At 42.6% G+C, this 22,383-nt stretch overlaps 1 protein-coding gene across 1 annotated transcript in view; it reads left to right on the forward strand.

The window, feature by feature from the left end:
* nrxn3b (neurexin 3b) overlaps positions 1-22,383 on the forward strand; it is a gene marked incomplete at both ends in the record, with an annotated part of 315,810 nt that overhangs the window by 251,656 nt on the left and 41,771 nt on the right. The window contains one exon of the mRNA XM_084000441.1: positions 16,945-17,116. Coding sequence (XP_083856567.1) covers positions 16,945-17,116 — 172 coding nt within the window. The remainder of the gene's footprint in view (positions 1-16,944; positions 17,117-22,383) is intronic.

Here is a 22,383-nt window from a genome sequence, read left to right on the forward strand (position 1 = left end):
CTTTGATGGAGTACCCTGTACTGCTCGTTCACTCAAAAAAATACAGCATTCATCATATTTTCTCTCTTCCTGATGAGAAGTACGTTTTTTTGACATTCACATGACGCAACTGCACGCGTTATAGAAGAAATTAGACGTGGCTGTTTCAGCGTGTTCCGGGTGTTGAATCGCCCCGACCTGCACATGTGTTGGCCGTTCACCAGCAGGCTTCTTCTTGCCTGGACAGCATTTAATGTCATCTGGAGCGAAGAAGGACCTCATGACTCATTACATATGCCTTTTGCTCGGAAAAGCCTCCAAGGGGCCTCCTCCTCCTGTGTGCCAATGCTGCCACTCGGGGGTTGGCACAAGTTGGATAACACTCTAATTATAAAATCCACTATGAAAAATGTCTTCTGCAGTGCTGGCAGGGATGAGATTAAACCTTGTTTTGGCTTTAGTTTATTTGAGCTGCTTGTGCCCTAGACTCTATAGCTACTGTATGGATACTGTGGGCTTTTGGCGTTTGTGCAGTCATTGTCTAACTTCCTGCAGTATAAGCTTTTTTTTCACAAGTTTTAAATTCCTAAACGGTTACATCTTGTAGAAATGAGTCTCGGTGGAGAGCGGGTGGGTGCTGACAGTGACGGACGTGTGTTTTTGACGCGATACAAAAGGATAATATGACATTATTGCGCTAGTTTAGCTGTCAGCTGCAGCAGAAAGGAGAGATTGAAATACAACATGTGCGTTTCTCCTGCTTTAACCTGCGTCAACGGCCTTGCAGAGCGGACGAGGAGGCCCATCTGTGCCGCGCTCGGCTGATCCTGGCGGACCTCCCCCTCTTCGACTACTGTAACCTGTTCACAGTCCTGGCTCAGTGGAGCGCACACTGACAAATAGTGGGAGGGAGGAGAGGAGGAGGAGAATGAGACAGAGGACAGAGACAGTGACAGCTGAGGAGAGAGAGAGAGAGAGAGAGAGGGAATGTTGATGGGGAGGGAGAGCAACAGACAAGGGCTACAGATATGTAGCGAGAGGTAAAACAGATAGCGGCAGAGAGAGCCAGCGCAGTGTGTCTAATCTCCCTTCAGGGGCGGCGGTGTGAGGACGCCTTCTATGACAGATAAACTCGCCCGACAGCGAGCCCCGAAATGACGGACACCCACTGTGCCCGACCTGGCCCAGAGTCTCCACAGCATCTGGCGGAGGGAAGGAGGAAGCACCTAGTTTCTGCACAGTTTTGTTGGGAAAAAAGAGGAAGAAGAGGAAGAAGAAGAAGGAAAAGATGGTGGTGGTGGGTGGGCGGGTTTTGTTAGTGGGGCAGGGGAGCAGGGAGATGAGAAAATGGGAGTGGAGTGGAGTAATGTTTGCTCTGCTGTGGCAAACACAGATGGGGAAGGCAGCAGCAGGAGGTGTTGTTTTTATTCTCTTTCTCCCGCTCTCTGCTTCCTTCAGTCTGCTGCAGATTGTTTAGGTTTTGAAAAAGGAGGGCTGCAGCCATATGAACTATTCATATCGCCTGTTTGTTTTGTGGCTTCTGATTGAGATAATGCACGTCGGAGTCCATGCATGAACGAGCTATCTATCTCCCCTCGTTCCTTTGGAGTATAGCGCACTCACTCGACAAGCAGAGAGAAAATTGCCTGTAAAGCCTCTGCAGTTGTATGTGTTTTTGTCAAGCTGCACTGCTCTTCGTCTCCTTTTCTGCAGCTTAGTCCACACAGAATTTGGTAACATTTTACTTGATGTCTATCTCTATAACGCATTATAACCATACTTATAATGAGTTATAATGCAGTTATAGCACTGTATAACTATAGTTATAAACACACATAAATTATCATAATGCCTTACAACAATAATCATAACACACTATAAAGCATTTATCATGACTTATAAGGTCAGGTATTATAATACGTTATAATTGTTAGTAACTCACTGACAATGCCCACTTTGATAATGCATTATAAATATACATAGAGTGTGTTATAATTGGCTTATAGACGTGTATAACTATTATGGTAAACTCTTAAAACTTATAAATTATCATAAGGATTTATAACAATAAGCATAACACATTATAGAGCATTTTATAATGGCTTATAAAGTCAGTGAGTTACTAACAATTATAACTATAAATTATTGTATTATAATACCTGACCTTGTAAGTCATGATAAAAAGCTTTATAGTGTGTTATTGTTATAAAGCATTATGATCATTTGAGTGTTTATAACTATAGTTATACAGTGCTATAACTGCATTATAACTCATTATAACTATGGTTATAATGCATTATAGAGATAGGCGTCAAGTAAAGTGTTACCCAAAATGTACTTTTTTTTTTCAAAATAGCAAGCAAATAGCGGTCAAACTGCGATGGCTGCTGGAAAGGAACACGTCTTTGTATCTAAAAGGAAACCTGTCAAGATGAATTCACCCTCTCCATACATGTCCAAACTGACAAATCAGAGTGCACGTGCTTGTCGTCATGAAGTCAGTGCTTCTTAAAACTTTCGAGCAGCCAAGGTGCCAGAGCCTGATTGTGAAGGCTTGCCGTGTGTGTGTGTGTGTGTGTGTTTTTCATCTGTCTCTGTGTGACGCAGCAATGAGTCTTCTGCCGTCCTGTTGGAGAGCAGTGACACAGACCGACCTGGGACAGACCTTGAGAGTCACTGTGACATTTAAAAAACAACCTCCCACCATCGCACAAGATAGACAATGTATTTGTCACTCTCCCTGCAGGCTCTCTATTGTGATTGTTTGTATCGCCCTCTGTGAACCTCCATGTAGTTATCTCTGAATGGAAAAAGATACGTACATGTACCAACATAACTATCAATATCTACGGGTCTCTGTCTCTGACGCATCCATGCTGTTAGTATGTGGGAAAATGCACTCAAACGCTCTCAGGCTTTGGCGTCACATCACTCACATGTTTTGTGCGCACGCTGCCGCTTGCATTTATCTGCAACTATCACCGTTTTCCCACCCATGCAATTAGAATCCTAAAAAGCCTGATAAAAGCACGATGATAAAAGCGCTGGCTTTCTTTGATCGCGCACTCTTGACATGCTTACAACAGGCAACGTGCATCGGCACGCATGCGGATCGCAACATGCAAGGAGGCAACGGTATAATCAATCATTCGGAGCCCCTGATTAACGTTAATGGCGTTTCTCAGAATTACATTGGCATCTCCTTGCATTCCAATCACCTAGATTTCATGCCTCCTCTCTGCAGGCAGCCCTGTTAATTGTGAGAGGAGAGCAGCAATGAGTGCTATCTGCTGAGCCTTTGATACGCACTTATCTTTTAGCAGTTTAATATTATGGAAAAGAAAATTGCCTTTAAAAAATGACTGGTGCCTTATTACTTTTGGGCCAATTAATTTCATGAAAAATAATGCCTTTTCGAAATAGCAAGGAAAAAATAATTATAAAGAATAATTGACAAGGAAGGACAAGCACGCAGGGAGGATGTAAGTAGACGTGAATGCAAATGCACTATTATTTGGATCTTTTTCAGACAGGCCTCATAGCTGGAACGTAGCCTGACGTATAGGGGAGACTCAGTTCGACGACAGCTTTGCCCTGAAAGTGTCCAAAGCATTCAGGAAGTAGGGCACTTGCCTCAATGTTCCTTGAAGTGGGAGAGACAGACCGACCTAGATTTCCCCCTGTTTATTCAGCCATTTTAGGTGCTGGCTATTCATGTCTCCATTTCAGTGCTCCCCTTTCTCTCCGTATTATCTATCACTGAATATGGCCTCTTTCATTTAGCAGCCGTGACAGCAGCGTTGCTCTTGTTTTCACCTTGCGTGTGTGTCATCATTGCAGGCTGAGGACCTGGAGACATTAACTGTGCTGCAGCAGGTGTTTGTGTGTCTTTCGAGAGATTTTGTCACAGTGATAATAATCGCAACTGTACGACAAACAAGTGAAGAAATTCACCGCATGTGTAGTTGAGATCTGAATAAAGGACTAATATAAAGATTAGTTGGTGAGTTTTTGTACAATAATGTAGTAATGATGACTGAATGGGAATGTCAACACGTCTCTGCTGCATGGTTTGTTTGTTCGTTCTTGTCTCCACTCTGCCCTCTGTCCATCACCGCTCAGTCTCAAAACACACATGAAAGCAGCTCTAAATGGCAGTGACACGTGGAGACGGATAGTGAGTTGCCCCACGCTGCTGAGCAGCAGGGGTCTGATAGCTTGACTTATCTCAAAAAAGCCTGGTGTAACCTACTCCCAAAGTTTACTTTCCCCTGAAAACAACCATCTTATCTCATGTATACATGTGTTTTTTATCACACGTTGATAACCTACATTTATGATATCACTCCATAATGTAGATTAAGACCTAATTAGAGACCAAGGAGTTGCTTTGAAAACATCTTTAATCAGTCATCAGAGCTCATCATCTCGTTATGCATTCCAGGGACTTTGGAGCAGTTCTGGTTGATTTAACACAGCTCTAATGCGCCCGATGCGGTCATGAATTGGAAATGAATAAATGCAAAGTGAGACTTGGACTGTTGACCGGTATCAAGCTGACATGACAGCTATGCACACAGAGATGGCATATGTTGCCCAGTGTGGCCTCTGAGCCTCCACCGCAGGAGACATTTGACTTGGCTGCTGCATTGTCTCCATTCAGGTATTCATTCATACATTAGATTAGATCTGTCTGAGGTTACAGTCTAGTTTACAATAAGAGGTCTCCAGATGAAGATACATGATTCTCACTGAAAGAGAGCGCCGGGAGAAGTATTCACATCCTTTGCTTAAATTCAAGTCCCATTACGTTACTGTTAGCTATTAAATACCGTGTTACAAGTGAAAGTCCTGCTCGAATTATATTAAAATATGTACATATTTTCAGTGAAATTAAAAGAAAAAAGGTGCTGGTTCTCCTGTGAAGATGTCCATCATTGAAGGTATCCATTGTCTATACAGCTTATACGGGCAGTCTCTTTTACGTACTGTACCTGCAAAAGCACTGACTGCTGCTTGTGGCCCCTAAAACCAGGCTGAGGACCGAAGGCGACAGAGCCTTTGGTGTTGTTGCCCCCAGGCTCTGGAATACCCCGGCCTTGCATATTAGATCTCCCCAGACCCTAGGAGTCTTTAAGTCTCTTTTAAGACTAATTTATTATCCAAGGCATTTAACTCAGGATGAGGTTCACTCATGAACATTTTTCTTGCTTTTTGTTTTATGTTATACCCTACATTTTAAATAACTTCAGTTGTTTAAAATGTGCTTTATAAATAAAGTTTCACTTGAATTGACTCACATTTACACCTGTGGGTAGTTAAGATTGTGCTTGTCTTTGCACTGTGGGAGGAAAGTGGAGAACCGAACCCACCCAGAAAGGCTTCAAGCCCAAAAATCAAACCCACTGTCTTCTTTTTGAGTGGCGAGGGGGGGTAATCACTGCACTGCCCATAATGGTATTACATTGTTAATGCATGAATTCATAAGAAACATTCTACATCTGGAGCTGGTAAATGTGGAGCTTGCTTTGACTGTTTTATATTTAGCTTGGAAGTTGTGTCTCTGAGGGTTCACAACATATACTGTATCTGAGAGCTTATGATATTGTTAATTGAGCAGGAAGGAGGTGTTGATATCCATGAGAGGACACATTTGTGATTTGAAGTATCACAAGCCTTCATCCTGGGAAAACTCATAAGTGAGCTGAGTTTCCTAAAATGCTCTGGTGTTTCAGAAAGAATACACTCATAACCACTGGTCTTTAATATTACCATCCTGGCTGACGTTCATTTTTCTGCCTTGTTGCTGCGAGCTCACAGACAGAGTGACTGCTTGTTGTTGTGCTGTTGTTGAATTTAAAACACGGGAAAACAGAAGGTTGGACGGTGAATTCAGAGGGACAGTGCTTAATATGCAGAGACGGTGACTGTTTTGTTGTGACATCACAAAATTATGGAAATCTTGACGGCTCATTTTAGGGCAGAGTTTCTAGACACAGGCTGTGGGCATTTCTCTGTGGACTGAGCATTTGATACTGTCACAGTATTAATACAGCACCTAGAGCAGCTTTATAATCGAAAATGATATGGAAAATATCACGTTCTACAATATGGCTCCTTTAATTGTATGGCTTGTTCTCTAATCTTTTTTTTCCCTTTTTTTTGTATTGGATAATTGGACCTCTTTTCACACTAATAAGATACTTAAATGAACCATTAGAGAAGTTGAGAGAGAAATGATCTTGATGGTTAAACTAATAATAAACCAAAATCACTGGGAAACGTTTTTACAATCTTCAATAATATATGGTATTCAGTTTATTATATGTTTTTTTCTGTAAAGTTACTACAATTGTCAGATTGGATTAAAAAGTACAGAATTTGCCATAAAAATGCAAATGCAAATAAAATACTCGAGCTGAGTGCCTCAATATTGTAAGCACAGTACTCGAGTGGATGTATATTCTTTTATCACCGCTGAAAGATGATAAATGGCCAGGATACAGACATGATGTCTTTGGTTTATTGTGTTGGTCATGCAGGTCTGTTTTTTTTTTTTTTTTTTACAAATTATTTCACAAGCATCACTAATATATCTCCATTACAACCGTGTGTATAGCAACTGGAGATACACTATCTTCTTACCAAATCATAATCTCTCCAAGTTGAAGCAATTACACTGCAAATGGTGCGAATTTAAACAGAGGCAATCAATGTCTTCAGTGCTTAGTGGGAAGGAGCGACCCGCGAATTGATATTATCATAGAGACTGAAAATAAAATGAATCTCCTCCTCTGTAGACTATCAAAGACAGTGAAATGGAAGAGTGGGGGGGGGGGGGGGGAGTTTAGTTGGGAGCGGGACACTTAATGCATTCTCTCCTTAGTTAATCATTTTTCTGCAGCTCCTTCCCTCTCCCTCTCTCTCTCAGCCTCCTGCATGTCTTTCTTTCTACACGTCCACTTTCATCCTGCGAGTCTTTTCTCTCTCCTTCCCTTCGCCTTCATCCCTGACACCTCAGCAGGCAAGGTGGAGGGTAGAGTCTTGATCCCAGGCAGGTTACCCTTGGCAACAGACCACCCACCCCCTCTGCTGCCAGCGTGTTCCTCAGGTGATCCAACTAGCTTTAGCGCCAGTGTTGGCAACTAAACCCTCACCACCCTCACCCCACACCCTCGGAGAACAGAGGAAGAGGAGGCCCTTTTTTTTTTTTCTTTTCCTCCTCTGCCTCATCATCTCCTGTGATTGGGAAACAAGCACCCCCCTCCCCTCCTCCCTTTCCTCTCCTTTCCTTCCCTTCCCTTCCCTTCGTCCTCCACAGTCTAGGGAACAGAGCGCTGTCTACTGTAGATGCCAGCCATTAGCATTAGCATTTTAACACCTGTTCCTGGGCAAAGGGTGTTCGCACATCTCATTTTAATGCAGCGCGCACAGGAGACACAGGCCAAACAAGGACTGTGACAAAATACAAAAAAAAAAAAAACTGAGTCTGCCTGTGTGTGTGTTCATGTGCACGTTTGTGTGTTTACATTCATCAGCCTGTCTGTTTGCGCCTGGAAGTGCCTGCCCAGAAGACTATGTTTATATAAACAGATGGATGAGGAGCCACCTCTCTCTCCTTCTCTCTCTCTTTCTTTCTTTCTCTTGCTTTTTCTTTTTCGTCTGTCTGTTTTTTCTCACTTGATGAACTGTAGTCCAAGCCTTGCTCCGTCCTCAGCGTGTTTGCAGCCGTGCCACACAAGACCTTAGAGCAGCATGCGTACCATTTTATTAGAAGGGGGTCTGTGCACAGCTTTGCCGGCTGTTTAAAATTTGCATCTTCTGCTACAATAATTATCATCCATTTTGTCCATTGATATGATGTGCAGCTATCTAAAATAGCTTGCACCCCACCCCATCCTCTCTCTCACTCGCTTTCCCTTTCTCTCTGTGTGGTTTTTGCTTTGCATATTAGCCCAGACATGGTAAGGAGAGCGTGCAAAATACGGAGGGCAGCTCTTCAAACAAGCTGAAATCTTTTCTGCGTCTATTCAAATAATTTCACCCCGTGACTCTTTACCAAGCAGCTGCAACCAAGCATGTGATTGTGACTGAAGGTGTTCTCTATGGGAAAACACGCCGAAAGGTCAAAGATAAAGTGTCTTTGTGATTTTCTTTTTTTTTCATGGTACAGTAATATCTCTTTACTTTTCCATCTTCTGTTTTTTTTTTTTTTTTTAACTCCACAGCTTTAAGTCTGTGTTGTTTCAGAAAACGCAGCAGATAAGGTTGTTTAGAAATACAGACATCAGAGAATTGTTTATTTCAGAAAAAAGAAATGAGTGGAGGAGAGACTGTTGGATGAACTGTGTCCCCACTTGATTTATTGTGTGCTGGTTTCATTCTGGAGCTACCAAATAGAAAGTGCTTAAATTCAGCAGCACATTAAATTAAATATCTGCCGAACAGATTCTAATTTGATCACCAAGCTGTTTCAATTTCATTAGCCTAGTCCCTAATGGACTTTCACAGCATATTATTCCATCTAGCACAAATCCCATTCATTGGCTCTTTTTTTTTTCTTTTTTTTTTCTAAATGATCCCCCTGGCATCTGAGGACCATGTGGCCTGACATAGTGTGAGGTCACTCAAAACCTGCTTTTTCTGTACTGGGCACTGGGGCAGAGTTACAACGACTAAATGGAATCAAATCTGAAGCCACAGTGAATGAATGGAGTCAGACTTAAGATTTATATCCAGCACCTTCCTAACAGCCTAAGCAGAGTACGAATACACTCATGCTAATGTTGAAACTGTGTGTGTGTGTGTGTGTGTGAGCATGCAGGCGACTGAGGCCCACTGCTTTTGCATATGGCCTGATTCCATGTTTTTGGTGGCCTGCATTGTAATGGTGCAAATGAATCAGTGTAGCAGCAGGTCAGGTAGATGAAAAATTCATGGCTGAAGTTTTTACCAGTCTTCTGTGGTTCGGTGCTTGTAATTCTGCTGTGTGCATTACAATTGCGTCAGCTGTGCGCTTTGCTGTCCATAAACAGAGACAGTACAACACACAGCGACTTTGAATAGACAGGCCCTCTATGAATTGAATCTTTTTATTACCGCAATATATAATAACATGTTAGAAAGTAAGTAGTCTGTGTATATGAATTGATAACATACATAGAAAGGTTCATGATTATGTAGAAGGTGAAAACTGGTTGCACCTTTTAATCAGCCAAACAGTCTAAGCCTTGTCAAAACTTACAATTATGTAAATGAAGAGCTTTAAACACCTGGACTCAAACACACCTATCTTTCCGTTCCTTAGCAACAATTAATTAAATTCACTTGATGCATGCTCATACAGCACAGGTATGTTAAGTAAAAAGCGGGATGGAAACTCATGAAGCTGAGCTCAAACAGGCTTGAGTGAAATGACAATAATTAGAATGAGATGAATTGATTTCAGTAGTTTCCGTATTAAAATGGTTATTTAATAATTGATATGAAATGATATTAAAAGTGTAATTTTTCTGATGTGGGAGCACATTTTTTCCATTTATATGTTTGTGAGAATATGAAATTTACAGACAAGGAAAAGTGTGAAGTAAATGTTATTCTATGAAATACATCATTGTAGAGAGGAGGACAGAGCTCTGATAGGACGGTGGCCTGATTGAAAAGTTAACATAGATTATACACTAGAGTGTTCAAAATTAGACAGGGGTGTGACGGCAGTGCGAGATGCAGCATCCAAAGGTTCTTTCAGGGACAGTGACTTTACTGAGACAATGCAGCCGAGATACATGCAGTAAAGTATCTATAGTACTAAAGTAGCGATGATTAGGATCAGTGCAGTGTCAGTACTCTAAGTTCCAAAAGGTTGAAAGTGATAGTATACAGCCGGAGAGGACTCTGCGGTAACATTGATAAATGTTTTCACCAGGCCGTCCGCCATTAGTGTCAGGGCAAGTTACAGCCACAAGAGCGGACAAACAGGAAATAGAGAAAGAGTGGGTGTAAATAATTGATAAGGCTGACCCTGCGCGATTCATATTCTGCGGCAGAGGATCAAAGAGCGAAGCTCCGAGTTTGACATTGAGCCCGAGCGCAGGAGTCAAATCCATTACCTTCCTCAGCAACGCTGCTGCTTCTTGTGTTTGTATTAAAAATGCAATGACTCTTCCCCTTCAGTCTGGGCTAACACTAGCTGGCACTCCTGGGCATTAACCAACTGGCTAATGGACTCGTTGGTATTACCACAGCAATTACCTACAGTAGCACTAAGTAAAGCGAGGTGGAAGCCATTTTGTTCCTGTCCATTCGATGAAGCTGTTCCTGGCTCTCTCAGGTGTGAAACATAGCCTGTGTTAGACCTCTGGGTTCTTTTAGGTGTGATCAATATTTCAGAGGCACCAGGCCTCTGCGCCTTGTGTCCTCCCACATCGCCTCTCACAACAGCTCTGCCGCTGATTATGAATGTCTGAACGAACGTTTGAACCAATTAATGATTAATGGAACTTCACAGTTTTCAGAGGAATGTTTATTTTAAGAGTGCATTCACACTGTCACCGTATAAAACCAGAACCCTTCTTATAGGAGAAAGTAAAGCTGTGTCTGTGCTGTTTTATTCAGCCCCACTGTATAATATATCTTCTCAAAATGAGTATCTTTTTGTGGGCCTTGTCTGTCAGCCCTACTATATATGCATCACTGATGTAAGCTATTAAAATTCAAATATATTCAAAGTATAGCTTCCTCTTCTGTCTGTTTCAAGACTTAATGTCACTTTCATAAAGAACCAGATGATGCCTATTTCTCACAGTACACATGCTTAATTAGTTCATTCAAATTAGAAACAAAAAACATGTGTGGTATCTAGGTTGCCCAGGTTTGTGGATACCAGTCTCTGAGATATCTGCTGCCACAGTATTACTATGTCAGTGAAATGAAGTTTCTTTGTGGTGCCAACAACATTGAGGAATTACAATTTAAAGTCAGAACTTCTCCTTTCTGGAGTTATTGACCTTGTTAGCGCATAATCTCCAGAACTCTCTGTGCCAGCTTTTCAACTTTCCGTCAGATAAATAGCCCGAGGAAATTGTTTTTAGCCAGACACACTTGTGTCCAAGTTTGTAAATGAACTTGTTCAGTTCTGTGAACACTGCAGTATTTTCTCTCTCTTTTTTTCTTTTTTATCCCATGAAATACGAACATCAACAACCCCTTGGTCCATCTCAACACTTTTTAACTTCTTGAGTGTTTCTACTAAACATGTAAATGTTGTAAAAAAAAAAAAAAAAAAAAAAAAAGAAAATAGTTCCAGCTTTATACATTTAAATTAGATATTTAAAAGGTTTGAGACTGCTTGGCAACGCAGGTTTAAACATTACTCAAGGAGCATGCAGTGCACTTCTGGGAATACCCTTTTTTTCTCTAGTATTTTCGATGTTAATGGCTCATTGATGTTTCCAATTGTTTATGGCAAAGAGGATTTGGATTCACAGAAAAGACTTCCTGGTAACATCAGGCAGCTGTTAGTTTCGACATTTTAATGGTATTTGTTGGCAGTAACATTAACTTTAAATTCCATTAAATTCTATCAAATTGGGGTGTGGTTTATATGATTTTGTAATTTTGGTAAACTAGGTCTTTTCTGGTCATAATGTTCAGATTGAGGCAGGTGTGTGACAGGAGCAGGGTCAGTTGTCAGATTCTTCACACTTGTTTAGAACAGTAGCACATGCATACCGGTATTTCAGTTTATTCTCTGAAGACAGACACTCCGTGATTCAGGCTTCACTTTTACCAGATAGTGTTTTCAATTTCAAGGACATTGAAAAAAATAATAATAATAAAAAAAAAAAATAACATGCCAGACTTTTTTCTATCGTGGGGCTTGTCAACTTGTTAGTACGTTGCATCCATGAAGAAATGACTGGCACTAAAGGCCAACACACACACACACACACACACACACACACACACACACACACACACACACACACACACACACACACACACACACAGCTCTCTAACATCCCGCCCTTTGGCAAATGTCTGACTGCGGAGCCTGATAGGCACAAGAACAGACAGCTACAAATCACTGCGCCGTCTATGAGTTATCTCTGTCAATTACTGACGATAAATGGCCGTGGCGCTGTGAAGGCCAGGTGCATCAATCCAGAGGGTCTCACGTTGTCCTACAGCTTCTCCACTCTATTGATTCTACTTCTGCTGCTTCCATGATCCAGTTTTGATGGCCCTCTGACCGCAAAAAGCTAACTTGAGCACTGATGTCAGATGAAAGGGGGGATATGTAACCCAAACTCCCACCATGGGACATGTTCACATTCTCGATATCAGATCTTCCTCCCTAACCCAACGGAGACTTAATATAGATCCACATGGAGTCATCCCACTACAACTACTCTGAGCCCGTACCAGATTTCAATCAAGGTTTGAATGCAACGCAATACCTTTTTGTGGGGGGAAATACTCTCACTTTAATATCTTTCTTTGACCTTAAAGTGCTTTCAATGCACATCTTCCTATAGAAGATATCTGGCGCATAACTACTAGAGACATTTATTCATTTCTCCCTCTTTCTCCATATTTCTTTTGTCAGCTTTTTTTTTTCCCCCTACCCCAGCAGAGCTAAATGTGCTAATTCTACCCATCTCGCCGCCATAAAATGGCTTCCAAATGTATGTATGTGTCTGCCTGTGGCGTAACAGAATGACCATTCAGCGAGCCGGGGACGGGGCTCTGCTCTGTTGTGAGCAGCTCGTGCCCTGTGCGCCAGCTTGCGAAGGGCTGTGATGGCTGTCTGCAGGATCGCCCACCACTGCTTTGAGTGATTCTCTCTCTTTCACTCTGCCTGGGGCACTCCATGTGTTGGAGGCATTGATCGCCCCTGAATTGGATTGCGGCGGGCCTGATTACTGATGTCAGTGTGTGTCGGGTCACGTGGGACCGCCGGAGCTCCCCGTGCCAGGCCCCAGACCAGCTCACGGCGGAAAAAGGGAATGGATGGATGAATGGAGCGGAGGGGAGGAGAATTACATTTATCAGTCTTACTTACAGTGCGTGAACACAACATGCCCACACATACTGTACAGTCAAGAGACGCACAAACAAACCGCGAGCATAATCTCATTCTATTCCTGCAGCCGTAAAACAGTCGGTGTTCGTGATTGGCATTAAGCAGAGAGTGCGGGGGCAGGTTAGACTATGAAAGGGCTTCAGTGCATCAAACAACCAACAAATTACCACTTTCAATCCTGTAGTTTCACATTTACAGTGTTTGTGCAGAGAGTTAGTGAAGAGCACTTGTTTGGACACTGCTTTGTATTTTTTCTGCCGTATGCTGCAGCTGGAATTAAGGTTATTTAGTGCAAGGTTATACTCTCTGTGACTCCATGTGAATGTGTTTGTCTATGTGTGTCCTGTATGTGTGTGTGTTTTGTTCTCCGTTTGCATTCAAGTGTGTGTAAGTTTTGGAAGTGATTCTCCGCGCATCATTTGTTTACGCTTGGAATAGTGGCCATCATCTTTTCCACTAAGAGAACAATAGCCATTTTTCCCCTTTGCTCGGGAGACAATGAAGTGCCTTCCCGCCTCGCGAGCGACAGGCCAATAAAAAACGTAATTGGATCTGTCAATCAAACGTTGCTGCAGCGCGTGGGGCGGGCGGGCAGGTGGGTGGCGGAGGCGGGAGGCAGAAGGCGGGAGGGTGGTCGGACAACAGGAGCAGTGCAGGGGAGGGAGGAGAGAAAGAGAGGGAGATGGAGGGAGGGAGGAGGTCTGTAGCCGCTGCAGAGCAACTACAGCTCCCTCTCTGCACACTGCCCGCAGGCACTCAGCGATGGTTACAGAGGTGTACAATTGCTGTGTTTTGTTGTTTGTTTGTACCAGGGCCAGGGGGGGTGACGATCTGTCTTTGTTTGTAGGTATTAGTGGGTCGCTGATGTGGCTTTGATGCGACTACACGGGAGAGCCGGGGCTGCCACAGCCTCTGAAGGTCACGGTGGATGTACTAGTGCTGATGTGTCTGTCTGTGCTTTCGTATTGCGCTCGGGCCGTCAGACATGTTGTGTTTTTCATACCAGGGAGAGAAAGGTCCTGTCATTAGTCAGGAGGGGCCAGGATGCTTCAGTAGTATTTTTCACGGTACAGCACACACACTGAACATCACCTTGTCACATTAAATCACCGTGTGCGCTTACTTCGGCCCCGTCTAGGCACACGGATGATGTGTATCCTCTGCCAGATGATGTCTGCACCCTTTTTTATTGTGTGCGTTTTGTCTGTTGCTCTGAGTTTTAATGACAACTACTTAAATTAAGAGGCCATTTACAGGGTCTCTGACAGAGACGTTAAGTGCGCATTCAGGTACAGTACGCTGCTCGTCTGTCTCCCTCTCCCAGCTCCTCCGGTACCTACCTGTGCTTTTAGGAGAAGATGGCTTTCTCATGTCTTTTGGTGACATCCTTTTCCCCATTGTTAGTCGAGGTGGAGATTGTTACAAAGGAGAAGCACTCTGTCGTTCCTCGCATTGTGATCGGCACGCTGTAACGCTGCCGGTGCTGTGTGTCTTTTCCCCCCGAGCAGACAAAAGGATGTTTGAACTGTAAGTAGGAGCGAGGTGTTGAATAAAGCGCAGGTCCTGTTGCTTAGCCTCGCCAGTTAAAAGGACTTTGTCGCGTTAACGACAGCCTGCTTCTACTGGCTTCAAAATAACTTAGTAGTGGACGCACTGTGCCTTGAATCAAGATGAGAATATACTCCTGCCCTGCTGCACTTAAAGGGATAGTTCAACATTTTGGCAAATTGGCCCATTGCCATAATCCCTATAGTTTTAGGAGTAGGTTCGTTACCTTTATTTGTCTGTGCAAGCTATTTTTAGAACGGCGGAGCAGAGCCGCAAGCTGCTCAGAGCTACGCTACGGAGGCTAATGGGATTTCTTGGTTTCCCTCCTCTAAAACAACTCTGTCTGGTAACGTTCTGTTATTATCTCATAGCGTGGTGAATGTGCAGGTCACAACTTGTCCACCAGAGTGTTTTGGAGTTGTTGGATTGTGTAATTGATGAGTTTAATGAGGGAAACCAAGTAATCTCATGAGCCTCCGTAGCGTAGCTCTGAGCAGCTCACGGCTCGACTCTGCCTTTCTAAAACTAGCTTGAACTGACAAATAAAGGTAACAAACATACTCCTAAAACTATAGGGATTGAACTATCCCCTTAAAAAAGATGCTTAGTCGAAAAAACGGGATCCTGAGTAAGAGGACTGAATAAAAAACTGTTTTCTAGGTGCTCTACTTAAAAAGTAGAAACGCAGGAACAAACATGATTTTGAGAGTTAATATTTGTTCCTTATTGATCTCCTATATTTTTGATCCTTCCAATAAACACAAAACAAACGTAAGCGTAAACCAACTCAGCTGGAGAACAGCACTAAGTCTGAGAACATGCTGGCACCAATAAAATAACACATTTCATTTATTACCGTGCACTGCAGCTTATTGCTATAATAATCTGGTGGCACTACTCTAATACATTCTTCAAGTTGGAGTGTATTTGAGAATGTAAAACCACCAGAGGCTGTGTTAAGTATAGGTTGGCCTTATTAAGTGCTCTTCTGCAGTATTAAGAGCCTGTAACATTAAATAGAGGTCAGCAGGTTTAAGCGTTGTGCCGTTTAAGTTGCAGCAATCTTGCTTTCCTGCTGACTCGCGCCGTTAAATTCAGCCTGACATTATTCAGGTCTGCGCTGTTACAGTCAGCCGTGCGGGGCCAGTGTCTCAGCTGATCAATTAACAATATATGCGTTGCCCCCGTGTGCAGGCCTTCCTAATTTTGGTTTTGTTATGAGAAACAGTCCCTCTTCTCCAGGCTTTTAAAGTAGGTAATTACACTGAGAGACTCCCTGTGGGGGATTAAAACAAATGACACAGAAAACATAGCCCTTCTCCATGGCCGCTCACTCAAGCCCTGCCTCTGCATGGCTTGTAACACCTACATGCCTACGAATACACAAGCAGTTACAATAAAACACACGGGCCCGCTCATGAAAATTAGTGGGGTCGAGGGGGGAAGAGGAGTTAGGAAATTATGGGGTGACATCGCAATTTATGGCCACGGTACAGTATGACTGGTTAAGCATTAGGAGCTAAACAAAACATATGGTATTCATATAGTTTGTAAGGAGCGCAGCAGTAAAGGCATCTGTCCTGCCAGTTTTGCTGTGACAGGCTGCAGGGAGCATTACTCATCATTACAATCTCTGCTGGCAGCCTATTTTCATCACATTACAGTGGTATAATGAAGCGTAGCGCGCAAGCGTCCTCAGGTTCTCTGAGTAGTTCACCATTAGCACCAGCCGAGGGCATTCATCCAAGTAGCTTTATTGAACTTTTTTACAGTTAGTTTATTGTATAATTAATTCATTACTGCACAACAATGCATGTAGGTGGAATCTTGTTACAGTAGCAGTTCAAATTTTCAGATTGGCCTGGTTCTGACACTCATGACAGATTTCCTTTGTTTTTGTTTTTTTCGTGAAGGGGAACTCACTGAATTTAAAGGGACAGTTCAACATTTTGGCAAATTGGCCCATTTCCATAATCCCCTATAATTTTAGGAGTAGGTTCTTTACCTTTAATTGTCGGTGCAAACTGGTTTTAGAATGGCGGAGCCGGATCCGCGAGCTGCTCAGAGCTACACTACAGAGGCTAATGGGATTTATTGGTTTCCCTCATCAAACTCATCACACAATCCAAGTTGTGACCTGCACATTCACCACACAGACAAACAAATAGCTTGCAAGGTAACAAACCTACTCCCAAGACTATAAAGATCATGACAATGGGCCAGTTTGCCAGTCTTGAACTATCCCTTTAAGTTCAGTAAAATGTTTTGTTAAAATATTTGCTGAAATCAGGCCACCAACCCTCTCTTCTTCTTCTTCTTTGTTTCTTTCGCAGGAGCAAGGCAAAGTGGGTGTGACTTTCAACATTGGGACGGTGGACATCAGCGTCAAGGAGATAACCACGGCGGTAAATGACGGCAAATACCATTTGGTCCGTTTCACCAGGAACGGGGGCAACGCCACCTTGCAGGTGGACAACTGGCCCATCAATGAGCACTTTCCCACAGGTACCGCCTCTCACTGCTTTGTCTACTGACACTTTATTTTGAAAAAAAAGGTTATAGTCTTAAAACCACTGGACACCACTTATTTTTGTTAAAGCAGGGGGGACCACCAGGAGGAAAAACAACTTGTATACATACAGTACAGTAAGGTTTCACTTTCTGCTGTTTCTCTGAGAAGAACATCTCAGACATCCAAGAGGCAAACACTCTGCTCCTATAGAAAACCATCCCTCTTATAAATCTGCCCTCACACCTGACTCCACAGGAGGAGAGCGCACCAAGCTCGAATCTTTTTTGTCTTGCAAGAGGCATTAACCTTGCAACACCTGGCCCGTTCATTTCAGGAAAGGGATTGGAAGGGACCAAGAGGCATTTTTGGTCGGTGGGCAAGCAAGGGGAGGATAGAGACAGAAACCAAGGGTGGCCTGTTGGCCAGATAAAGCTGCTGCCTGCCTGTATCTCTCATTCCCAGGTCAGCAGAAGCAGCACAGCAGCAGAATACAAATAGGGTCATCAAACAGAGCCCGCTCCATTTGGGAGCTCAGGCACTCCCTTTGTTTGGAACAGAGATGTGCCGCTCAGCTCGCTAGGTGAGAGAGTGAGAGAAAGAGTGAGAGAGAGAAGGAAGGGCAGAAAAAAATCCTCTCCTGCTTCTATTCAACAGTCCATTAAATAGATTTGCCTCTCCTGCTTTTTGATATCTGTGTTTCCTTGTTAGTCGGCTTAGCAGAGGCCAACTTTGTTTCCTTGCTTGCTATTACCCACTCTTCAATTTCACTTAGTCAAACACAGCAGATGTACCGGGAAGCAACACGGGCACAAAGTGGCTGTTGAGGCAAAGAGAAGTTACAATGACAAAAGATGATGTGAAACTTCATTGATCTCTGCGGTACAATTGCGCCACAGCAGCACGAGACAATTGGACAGGAACAGGTGTAGAATAAATGGATAATGTTGAAGATTAAATAGTGTTATACACCCTGGGATGTGGCGCTAACATGAACAGAAATACAACTGTGGCTGAGATAAAAGAATGAAAAAAAAAAAACACCTGATAAAGAAGCAATAGCAACTTTTCAAAAATGCTGATGCTTCCCAGTGGTGAGGAGCAAACAAATAGGAGTTGATCCCTTTCACGTCTCAGCCCCTATGTCTCAGCAGCCCTAAAGCTCCTAGTTGCATGCCTTCACCGGGGACAGGGCAGCTTCCTCTCCTGGCGTGACCTGGCATGCTGTTTTGGTTTGGTTCAGTGCCAGCGCAGGTGATGTTAATCCCTTCTGTCTCTGGCTTTCTTTTGCCGTTGGCTGTCTTTCGCTTTTCTTTGAGCAGATAAAGTCGGACGGGTTTCATAACTGCGTTAAAGCTGCAGCAATGCCGGAAAATACTGAGAAACTCCATAACATGTGGCACGCACATGTACATGGGTGACTTACACATTCACTCTCCCGAGCACTTACTAATCAGACAAATGTTGACTGCGTAGTCGCGCGGTGAGAGATCTGTCATGTCCCTTTAGATCTCGGCCAGCGTATAGTACACAGTAATTCAACCGATCTCAATCTTTAATGGCCATTCATTTCAGATAGCAAGTTGAACTCCATACCGCTGTCATAATTATCCCAAAGTGCTTTCTGCATCAGCTTTGAATGGTTTTGTTTTGTTTTCCCAAGCCTCTATCAATAAGTCTGTCAATATCTATAATCCAAAGCCAGCGTCCATTCAAGAACCGCCGCTAAACGGCTGTTCAGTCAATGCACAACAGAGAGAACGCTTCAGTTTGATCTCTGGATTCCTTTAAAGTGATCCCATTGAGGTTTGTTCCCTTCTCTGTCGGCCTGCCATTGTCTTGAAAAGTAGTTGAGGTTGGAGAGATCGAATGCATGGTAATTTCTTTTTCTCTTCTGCTCAGGTAATTTGCGGGACACTCAGTGATAGTAATTCAACAATGATTGATTTTCTTCTTCTTTTTTTCTTCTTTTTTTCTCGCCCTCCCTCCCTTGTAAAGGCGTTGTCATCTCATGAGTAATTACATGTCAGGGTCCAGACCCATCGACTGTTTTTCACACTCCCAACACTTAACTTGAAGGCAGCAGCCACCACAAGGATCTCAGGTCGTTCAATAAACAGTTACCGGATCTGGGCATGCCCTCTCTCCCTGCTGGGGAATAGGTGAAGACAAAGGTGCTGGTGGATTGCTTGTCAGTCAAAGCTGTTTTCAAGATGGCCTGTGGCATGTAAATTGGACATCCTAACAGTGTTTATAAGCCGGCCCACCAACGTGTAGAGGCAGCAAGGTGGCATGACCTGTTTTTCATTATTACTTGAGCATTTTTCTGGGCAGATTTTCAGGCCTTAGCATTTTTATTGCTTGTCCATAAATAACATCTTAAAGGAAATTCTAATTTATTAGAACTTGGCCCTTGGCCTCAGAACAGCCATAATGATAATGTGCTCACCAAGTAAATTGCTGACATCTGGGAATGTTTAATAATAGCCAAGCAGCAACCTCCAGGGCTGAAAATGAAACCATCACAGAAGTGACACAAACTGCAGCTCCTTGAACGGCCACTGACTCTCATGTTAAAATGCTAAACTTCATAGGAGCAACTCACATGTTAACAGATTAGAGCAAAATAAAGTTTAGACTCTGGAGCGAAGAATAAATAATAACTCTACAAGGAGTGCATTTCTGTATTACCCACCCATTTCAGTTTTGCTATGACTTAACATTCAAAATAACTTGGGGCGTGCCACTTTGAGTGGTGGTGGGTGAGCGTATGCTTGTCCACTATTATGCCCCGCCTCTTTTTGGGACTAGCTAGGATTTTGGGGGTGGTGTCAGGCACTGCCAACATGGTGACAGAAGAGCAGCTTACTGTGCTTTAGAAACCTACAGGTGAAGTCATGGGGGCTACATCCGTCTTTAATATTGATGAGATTCCCTGGAAAAGGTCATTGGTGAAGTAACAATCCATTTAAAGGTTGAAGTGGGTTTAGAACAGTTAACTTTACCTTTTACACACTGTACATGTACATGCTGTAATTGTGTACACACGGTGGCCTTGTCTATTAAGAAATTATTACTGACATTGCAAGTGTGCTCTCTTTTGATATTATCACATTATGTGGTTTCGATATTCAGCTTTTTTCATTATCTATTTTATTAGAGATTTCTAATTTAAAATCCAAATCCAAATGAAAGACTGATGACACAAGAGAAGGGGAAATTAAACTAGACAGAACAAAAGAGTTGCCAGACAGTGTAAAAGATAACATGACTGAGTTGTCATTTAGAGACGGTATCGCAGTGCTTACAGTAAATCTCAAGAGCAAGGCCAAGTGACAGGGACAAGTATGAATATGGCTGGTAACAACGTTCCCATTTTCTTTCACATTTATTCTTTGTGTTGGGGTTGAGTAGCCCTGGTCTTTCAGTGTGTGCACTGAGTAACGTCTCCTTGAGCCAACGTGCAAACAGTTTAACAAGTGGGTGGCAACCAGGTCAGAACAATCTGTTTCTTAGCAGGAAACACTCCATGCCTGCCTGTCTCTAGACCAGGCTGCTGAAAACCCTTTCAAAATTGCACTTCAAAAACTCTTCGAGGTTCAGTAAAATCATACAATATGCACAAGCAGCTTGTCCACAAGGATACACTTGTTGCATACTTCATTGCAGGTATACCATGCCTTATACCCAGTGTTGGGCACGTTACATTTAAAACGTAATTAATAATAATAATTAGTTATAGTTACAAGTTACCTTCCCCCAAAAGTAACTGACTTACTATATTATAAAAGTAGTTAATTACCAGGAAAATAAATATAAAATGCTCAAATATGTCAAATTACTTGGATTCGTCCCCCTAACCATAACCCTAACATCTCATTTATCTGGAACTGACCAACTCACTCAGATGGTGACAACTCACTCAGGAATACTGAGTGAGTTGGTTAGTTCCAGATAAACGGCTTTCCGACTAGTTGATAGACTGAAAGAGAATATGTATATAAGGTAACGTAGACTTTAACGGGTGTGTTATTTTGTGACACGACTTCTTGAGTCAAGTAACGGCACATTTTATTGTCAGTAACGATAACAGCTTTATAATGGGGGAAACAGTAACTTTTTTTGATTACTCTTTACTGAAAAAAGTAGCGTCATTAGTAACGCCGTTATTCCCATAACTGTTTATACCTGAATTATTTATTATTTACAACAAGTATTTAAAATCAAATCAATCCAATGCAACAGTTGAGTCGTGAATTCCACATTAATCTAACTAAATGGTCGTTATTTATGCTGTGGTTGGCGTGGTTGAAATCTTGTGAGCCGGAGAAAAAGACAATCACTAAGATTCAGGTTTCTCAGGCAGAAGTACTTATTTTTGAGTGAGGCACCAAGGAGAAAGAGATGAGCAGTACACAGCCAGCATGTGAATCACATCAATTTGTGTGTCTGGTCCAAACATATATTCCAAGAAATGTATAAGGTTGTATAAAGGCCAGTATAAAGCTATACAACAGTCTAAACCTACTGTATCTGTGCGAAGGCTGTGGATTACCTCAGCCTGCTCATTGTCACATGTTCCTACTTTATTAATGTTATTCTGTCCTGTCCTCTCCCCTACTTCACTCATCCTTGACTAGGGCTGGATTTGCATAACTCTCTAAGTTTATGCCTTTCTCTGCATCCTTATCTGTAAGACCTTGGTTGCCCTGACTGCATAATAGAAACTAAACAGTGAACCACTGTCTGACGATGTGAGGTTGTTATAACCTGAACTCTTGGAGCGTTAGCCCGGACCTACATAATAACAAAACAACACTGACAGCAAGACAATCACTTCACAGTTCACTTTGCAGTGGTGGTGAACCGGTCCGTGGTATAGTTAGAGGTGTTTATAAATGGACGGAGGGGAAGAATATTAGGAGCACATTTCAATGTAATGCAGTCCAGTACAACACCACCACCAAATGTGACCTCAGTAAGAGACGCATAAAATAAACATCTTGTAACATTGAGTTACTTGAGTCATTATTAGCTTCGTATGGATACAGTAGATCAGTGGTTCTCAACGTGGGGTCCGGGGACCCCCATGGGTCCTTGAGAGGGTTGAAGAGGGTCCCCATCTTTTTCTTGAAATTTTACCAATTTTTCTAGAATTGTTAAACCTTTTTTTCTTTGAGAATATATATATATTCGATATTTTTTTACTTATTTTTATTTTTTTGAGAATTTTACCACTTTTTCTAGATTTTTTTTTTTACTT

Source organism: Trachurus trachurus (genome assembly GCF_905171665.1).
Source record: "Trachurus trachurus genome assembly, chromosome: 24".
NCBI classification, from domain to species: domain Eukaryota; kingdom Metazoa; phylum Chordata; class Actinopteri; order Carangiformes; family Carangidae; genus Trachurus; species Trachurus trachurus.